Source organism: Montipora foliosa, chromosome 4 (genome assembly GCF_036669935.1).
Source record: "Montipora foliosa isolate CH-2021 chromosome 4, ASM3666993v2, whole genome shotgun sequence".
Classification (NCBI taxonomy): Eukaryota; Metazoa; Cnidaria; class Anthozoa; order Scleractinia; family Acroporidae; genus Montipora; species Montipora foliosa.
In genome coordinates, this window is record NC_090872.1 from 31,529,633 (window position 1) to 31,537,132 (window position 7,500).

The window sequence follows — 7,500 nt, forward strand, 5'->3', positions numbered from 1 at the left end:
CGCGAGCATTTGCTGACCAGTTAGAATCGCAAGGATCTTATCAGCGTGCAGTGCTGTATTACCTGGCCTGTCACGACACATACAAAGCTATTGACGTGTTTAGGAAACAGGGGATGTACAGGTAGCAAAGATGTTGGTCGCCTTCGCTGTCGCTCTACTGTCTTCATTCTCTAAAGGAGTAGACGTGTTATGTCAGTGTTGGAAGACCAATGCTTGAGGTGTCGGTAGCTTGAAAGAGAAGGAGTGTAACGCTACCTTTAAATACTGAGTTTCTGTTTTGTCTTTTTGTAAGTTAGATGCACGTTATTTAGTCCAAGAAACAAGAATATACTTAACTTCAGTTTTTTTGAAGGTTTCCTTTTAAAAGCTGCAAGTCGTTGTGTACTGTTTGTCAATGGTAAGCATTTTTATTGAAAGGAACAACTGGCAGCTGAAAGAGAGGATCTGTTAGCTATACAAAAAGCGACATAGGCTTTGATTTGGGACCAACGGGAAAATGGATCGATTCAAACCCGTGGCAACCCCAAACAAGACCAGTTGATCTAGGGCCTTATTAGGCAGTTCGTCTGTTTATTTATCTTCACTCAACAACTTCTCTTCTGTTTTCAGAGAGGCCATTGCATTGGCCAAGGTGCGACTCTCACCGCTAGACCCAGTCCTTTTCGATCTTTATAGCGCATGGGCTAGGAAACTAGAGACGGAAAATTCATTTGAGCAAGCAGCCAAATGGTATGTCTTCCCTGTTTAACAAACCACTTTAGTTTCCCTGAGATTTGACTTATCTACACCTAAAAAAAACACTTTAATTTTATTGGTTTTCTTAGGCTGTACCTGTATTATTCCAGAGCTAGGGTCTTTCATTGTCTCATTTTATTTTGTAAACCAACCCTTGGAGGTGGGTTTACAAAATGGTGGGTTGTGGAAAGCATTTCTTTTCAGCTTCCAATCGAGTCGATCGCCTTTCCCACAATGTATTAGTTCATAGTTCATGCTTCGGTAGCCTCAGTAACTCGATCATGAGAGTTCCATTTTCCTCAATTAGTTACTTGGCAGTTAAGTCATCAGCCGACGCTGTGCGAGTCTTGGTTCGCCGAGGGGATCAGCCTTCACTCAAGACAGCATTTCAGGTATTGTTTCAACTTCTTGGACGGGACGGTCGGGACCGTCGGTAAACTGTAAAATCGCCGACCGTCTGTTTTTTTATTTGGTTTGTGATTTAAACCGAGGGTTGTGACTAAAACTTTGTTTTTACCCTCGGTTAGAATTTTATAATGGAATTTGCCTAAAATTATATGCAGGGCCTTTGCTTTTTTAATATCTTAAGATTTTAAAGGAGAATAGCTTCCTATTTTGTGGGTCTTAGGACGTCGGTTAAGGGAACTAGTGGGCAGATTTCCTATTAATCATTGGTGTTCAATTTTGTTCAGGTTTCTTTGCTCAGTGGTGAGACTGAACTGGCCATTTCATTAAGCCTGCGCCTTACGCAATCCTGTCTAATCGCTCTAAACTGGAAAGACGCGCAGGAAATTTTGACTAGCTGCCCTGGAGTTGAGGTAATTTCGTGTATGTCATAGAAAGCACGGATACTTAAAGGGGCTATGTCACGCAAGATGATGATGTAATTTCATGACACCCAAAATGCCCAAAAAGTAGAATGAAACATTGCAATAACCACTTTGGACTGTTGAACAACATAGAGAAATACACCAAAAGGAAAGAGAAGCGCGGATGGACGCAAATGGACAAGATTGAGACGGATTGCATTTGGGTAATTTTGAAAAGGTCGGCCAGACGTTTTTCAAGTTTGTGGCAAATCGCCTGGATAAAGGTCGTTTTTGCTCAGAATCATCTTGTTTGTGATGTAACGGTAATTTTATCAGTAAAGGCATTCCACATTACCATTTTCCAGTTTTAAACTCGTGATTAACTAAAGATATCACCTAAACACCCTAACATAGCGTGACATAGCCCCTTTAAGCGAACAAGAGTGTAAATAGCGACGCACCAATGTCCTTGATTTCCAGTCAAAAGAACCTCCTTTGCTCTTGTTTTAAGGAAACTACTGCTCTGGCCAGCGTTGCTAAGCGACCCAAAAACGTTTGCACTTAATCACTCTTGTAACCGCATGGTAGTAAGTCAAGTATGCATGAAGTCATCTCGGGATCAGGTTCATTGTGCAGAAGATTCTAATACGCATAATTTTTAAACTGTTAAAGAAAAGCTGTTTCAAAAACCACGTCCGCGACGTTTGATGACGCTTAGATCAAACTGCACTTCAATCCAGAGAAAATTATCTTGCCTATGCTCCTATGGCAGCAGACAGCAGACAATCAAATGCGCGGATTAAGGTGGCCGAATACAGTTTTAAGAATCCAAAGTTCTATTTTCAATTACGTCCAAGCGGTTGATGTCTGGGCACTCAAAATTGGCCAGGGAAAAGGTTTAACCACAGAGGTTTCTGTTTCGTTATGTTAAAGGAGCTGTGCCTCGTTTCCATGGAAACACAGCTGAGTAAACTGAAAGCTAAAAACTAGCTTTTTGACAATTTATATTAAGTTGTTAGATTTCTTTCAACCTTTACCTATGATGAATTCAAAAAAGTACTTAAGTTAACACTGGTCCGGTAGAATTGTGATGGAAGAATTTTTTTTTAATTCACTGTTTTGCGTTTTCAGGTTATATTCGTAATTCAAATTTCCTCTGTTAAATTCCAATATCTTTGTGATAGACCACTGCGTTGGTTTCTGCTATTCTCTTTGGCCAAATTTCTTGAAATTGTATCGACTGGTTAGTGAGAAATAGGCGTGTTTCCGATGAATGCGAACAAATATTTTCAGTCTCAGTTTTCGATCATGTGCGCATTTGACTGTTCTTCAGCTCGCGCAAACACGAGAGAGAGAAACGCGTGCACGCTTCCACGCTCCCATTGACAAATTTCCAGTTTTGTCATTGCAATACTATTTTAAAGTGGTTCAAAACTTGAAGGAGGACAACTGAGTCGGCAGTAAAAACTGGTAATCGGGTGAAAACTGTGTTCGGCCACCTTAAGCGCAAATCGTGTAAATGCAGACAAGACAAGACTGTATTTCACATGACCTTAAAACATGATATTGAAATATAAATGTACACTTGGTTAATTTAAAGTTTTTATTACATCCATTTAGAAATCACTGGTGATCCTTGCAATTTGATTGGCTCTCAACTGGTTCACTAAAATATTGGTACTGACTAAAATCCTGTATTTTAGCGATTAAACAATAATAAATTATAATTGTGTGATTTCTAAATGGATGTAATAAAGTGTTAATTGAACTTAGTGTCGTGCAATTTTGGTCTGAAATCATACTTGTGATTTCACATCGAACTCATTCAATTTTGAAATCACACGAATGATTTCAGACCAAATTGCACTCCACTCAGTTCAATTACCATTATAAATTGACATTTATTAAATCGTTATCTTTAAGAAAGTTACGACATTTTTTAATTTCGAAGACATGTTTCGATGTTACAAACATCATCGTCAGTTACAGAATATTTGAAAAACCGTTGACTATATAACAACTAGGCGAAACATGCATAATTAAATATGATTAAGTGACAAGAAATACATATTTGAGTGAGTTACAGAGTGTTAGAAAGAATGTAGAGCCTAAAGCGTTAGTGTAACTGGTCGTCATTTTTCCACACGCGTCTATGAACATCTCTCTTCAGACAAGTCCTCGCACATCTTCAACCATTTACTAAGCTCAGAACGTTGTCGTCAATCTCTCTCTGCGGATTGTTTCGAAATCCTTGATTCCGCCCCTACCAAATTTCAACTTAAAGTCAAGGAGGCTATGCATATAAATTGGGAAAAGCCTAATTTAAACCAACAAGTTCATCATGTCAACCTGACACTTACGCTTTAGGCTCTACATTCTTTCTAACACTTTGTAACTCACTCAAATATATATTTCTTGTCACTTAATCATATTTAATTATGCATGTTTCGCCTAGTTGTTATATAGTCCTAACGGTTTTTCAAATATTCTGTAACTGACGATGATGTTTGTAACATCGAAACATGTCTTCGAAATTTAAAAATGTCGCAACTTTCTTAAAGATAACGATTTGCTTTATGCTGTCTCGACCTTTTGGTTGCATTTATTAAACTGACAACGAAGCACGAGCTAATCACAATCGGTTTCGTTCTTGTCATAGATTGGATGAAAATGCGCGAGATTTTTAAGCCAATCGGAAAGCCTATGGAAGCTCTTGTGACACTCGATCAAAAACTGCTTTACGTACTTTTAAACTGTCCATGATGAGAGAGTTAGAAGGGCCTAATCACAATACAACGTCATCGTCGAAGGCTTTGTTTTCTGTTCAAAATGAAGCCCTTACCAGTAGTCCGGCTTATTTGCTGCTGGCATTTTTATTTTTTCTTTTCAGGCGCACCTTTTAAATGTTTGCGTGCATGAACTGTTGATCGTCACACTGGCTGAGGAACAAATCATCACCGACGACTTCTTTCACGACGCTGCGCGAACCAAGATAAGTTCGTTTCTCCAACTGACCAACCTTGGTACCAGGGAACCGGTGCAATTGGGTGAGTTGTCGCCTCAAAACAAAAATTTCCGCGACCGAAACTATTTTGTTCACGTTCGGTGTAAGCAAGCTAGAACTTTTCATTTGTTGCCGTTGTCCTTGTCCTCGTACTTGCTTAACGTTCTTTTTTGTTTCGGTTCGAAAACGTGTTTGCCCCAATTTCCCCTTTCCATAATATCTTCCTCATTGCTTCAACCTAAATCTCGTTCTTTGCTCGCAATGTTCACCGCCTTCCCCTCTCTTCCGCTCTCTCCTTGCGCCCTCCTCCTTCGTAGACTTTATCCGCAGTGTACTCCTCACAGGTGATTCCGTTTACCTCTTTGTTCAAATCACCTGTTTCCTTGTCTCTCTTACTTCTTTCTCTAACTCCTCCTCTCTCCATTACCCACTCCCCTGCTTCATTTAACCATAGCTAGGGTTCAACGAGTTACTAATCATCCATTCCTTTCAGGGAAGTACCTTCATGTGGACACGCCTTACGAATCACCTTGGATAGCCAATAGCAAACCTGGAAAATGGTTCATTGCATCCATTGTACAAGCATGGTATGACTGTGGCGTATTCCAACCGCATTCAACGCTCCCATTGTTCAATACACTTAAGGCACATTACGAGACTATCTCCTTTGGAACAGGGACTATCTCCGAGGTAATGTGAACTGCATTTTGTTTAGCGTACGTTGAAGGCGAAATTGACCATAAGGAAGTTAGTGTACTTCTTGTATAAATTATTATTTATTTGGCCGCCATCTTGATTTTCAAACATTTCTTTAGTAAGCAGAGGAACGTTGGGTAGAGAGGGGGTGGGCGATAGCTGATCAAATGCAACATTTGGACCCCTCCAGGGTAAACAAATTGGAGCCCTCTCTTCACAGGAGGTCTGGCAGCCATGTTGGTATCCTTCAGGGAAAAAACGGCGGTATCTTCGTTGACCCAAATTATTCGTCCAGCAAATTTAACTCTATTCTTTTGCAAACTTTATTTGGCGGGAAAAACCAGTATGGCTGCCAGCCACGTGATTTTAAACTCTTTTTTTGCAAGAGTTTCTTCTTCAGAGTCAAAAACCAATATGGCTGTCAGTCACGTAATTTAAAACAGCCTCTTAATATTGACTGTATTTTGTTTCATTGCTCCCTTGAAGTCCCTTTGTGCGACTTGTGTCTCTCAGAATACGTCTTGCCCGACTAATCCTGCATTCCATCTTTTTCCAGAGTTTATCCGAACTCTCCATTGAGATAACTCTTGGACTGCTGGGGGCGCTTATTGGTGATCTCTACACCGCTTGCCAGTACTGGTTGCAGGCTCTGTCCAGTTGCAGCAAAAAGTGTTTGTTCGCCTTGCAACGACAGCTTTGCTTCATGCTGCTGCCAAATGGGCTTAGATCTCTGAACAACCTGCTGAGCCTAAGCCATGAATTATGTGGTTTAACCACATCCGATAGGGCAACGACAAGGGAAATGCAAGAGCAACTCTTTCGTCATTTCGATGCTTATTATGCCAAAGCGCTCATTACAGAATTATGGTATCGGTTTCCAAAGGCAATTACAGTTTTCCATAGTGACTCGGATAAATCCTTCGGAGAAGACGACAACAATTGTCTCTGCGAACCTGAGTACTCTTTAGATAACCACAAGTTTTCCGACTCTAACGAACTTAAGAGCGAACAGGAAGTCGCGGCGGCAATTATCTTCGAAAGTGATGAACATAACGAAGTCATGACCTGTGCTGAGAAGGAACTTTTCTCGTCCAGGAAAAGTGACAGTGGTCGTAAAGAGGATTTGATGTCGACTTTGCAGAAATTCAGCGGTCTTTTGCTTTCAGATCGTCACGCCAGACTTTGTAATCTTCGTTCATTGCTCACTGAAATAAGAAAGGCGATGTTGTTGATGAGATCTCGGCAATTTGTGACAGGAAAATCTTTAAGTCGGAAGAAAAAGAAAAGTAAAATTAGAGAGCAAATGGTTCAACCAGTGGGCATAACTGCGAACTGCAGTGAATGTGAACTTACAAATGGGACATTTAGCGTCAACAGTGCAGTGAAACCGACAGAGAATGGTGGTGAGGGCCACGAAGAGGCAGATGGACAGGGTTCAGGTGAAAATGAGGACAGGTACACAGCTGAAAAATCTCAGGAAGAAGCCTCACCCAGTGAAATAATGACAAAAGGTCTGGTGACGCATGACGGAAAGCTTCCAATTGACTTGAGGTTCACCGCAGGTGGTGCAAGCTTGGATGGTCTGCAAGATGAAGAAACAAGAGTGCTAAAGGAACTCAAGGAATACGAGTTGAAGGTTTGATTGTAATACTCACTTATTAGTGTACTGCTACGATTGCTTTTTCTGCTCTGAGTACGCCCATTGCGTTGAGTGAGACCTTCAAGTGGGTATGTACATGTAGAACAGAAAACAAGTACATACTTGCAGTCTTACTAGGACTTCAAACATAAGGAAGGATTACGTTTTTACAAACGTTGGCCGTGTAGCACTTATATTTGAACAGACTCAACTGATTGGAGTGTAATGTGAAGTGCTAGTTTTCTACCCCATATGAACCATGTGAGCGTTAGCCCTGCTAATGGGAATGGGCCCACACAAGGACAGAGAAAAGCTCTGACCAGGTTGGGAATTGAACCCACGACCTTCGTGTTATATCACCGCTGCTCTAACGACTGAGTTACAAGGTCAGACGGGAGCAGACCGTGGGAACTGAAGATGTTAAAGTCACGGCAATGAACAGTACAAGTACAAGGAAGGATTAAGTTTTTACAAACGTTGGCCGTGTAGCACTTATATTTGAACAGACGTAACTGATTAGAGTGAAGAAGGTCGTGGATTCCCACCCTGGTCAGAGTTTTTCTCTGTCCTTGTGTGGACCCATTTCCATTAGTAGGGCTAACGCTCACATGGCCGGT

The 7,500-nt window shown here is 41.0% G+C and overlaps 1 protein-coding gene across 1 annotated transcript in view; it reads left to right on the forward strand.

Moving 5' to 3' along the window:
- The window catches only part of LOC138000612 (gem-associated protein 5-like), a 35,460-nt gene that overhangs the window by 24,110 nt on the left and 3,850 nt on the right, over nt 1-7,500 (forward strand). The window contains exons 20-26 of the mRNA XM_068847149.1: nt 1-121; nt 610-729; nt 1,043-1,127; nt 1,428-1,553; nt 4,435-4,591; nt 5,042-5,238; nt 5,801-6,880. The exon at nt 1-121 is cut by the window's left edge and continues 27 nt beyond it. Coding sequence (XP_068703250.1) covers nt 1-121; nt 610-729; nt 1,043-1,127; nt 1,428-1,553; nt 4,435-4,591; nt 5,042-5,238; nt 5,801-6,880 — 1,886 coding nt within the window. The remainder of the gene's footprint in view (nt 122-609; nt 730-1,042; nt 1,128-1,427; nt 1,554-4,434; nt 4,592-5,041; nt 5,239-5,800; nt 6,881-7,500) is intronic.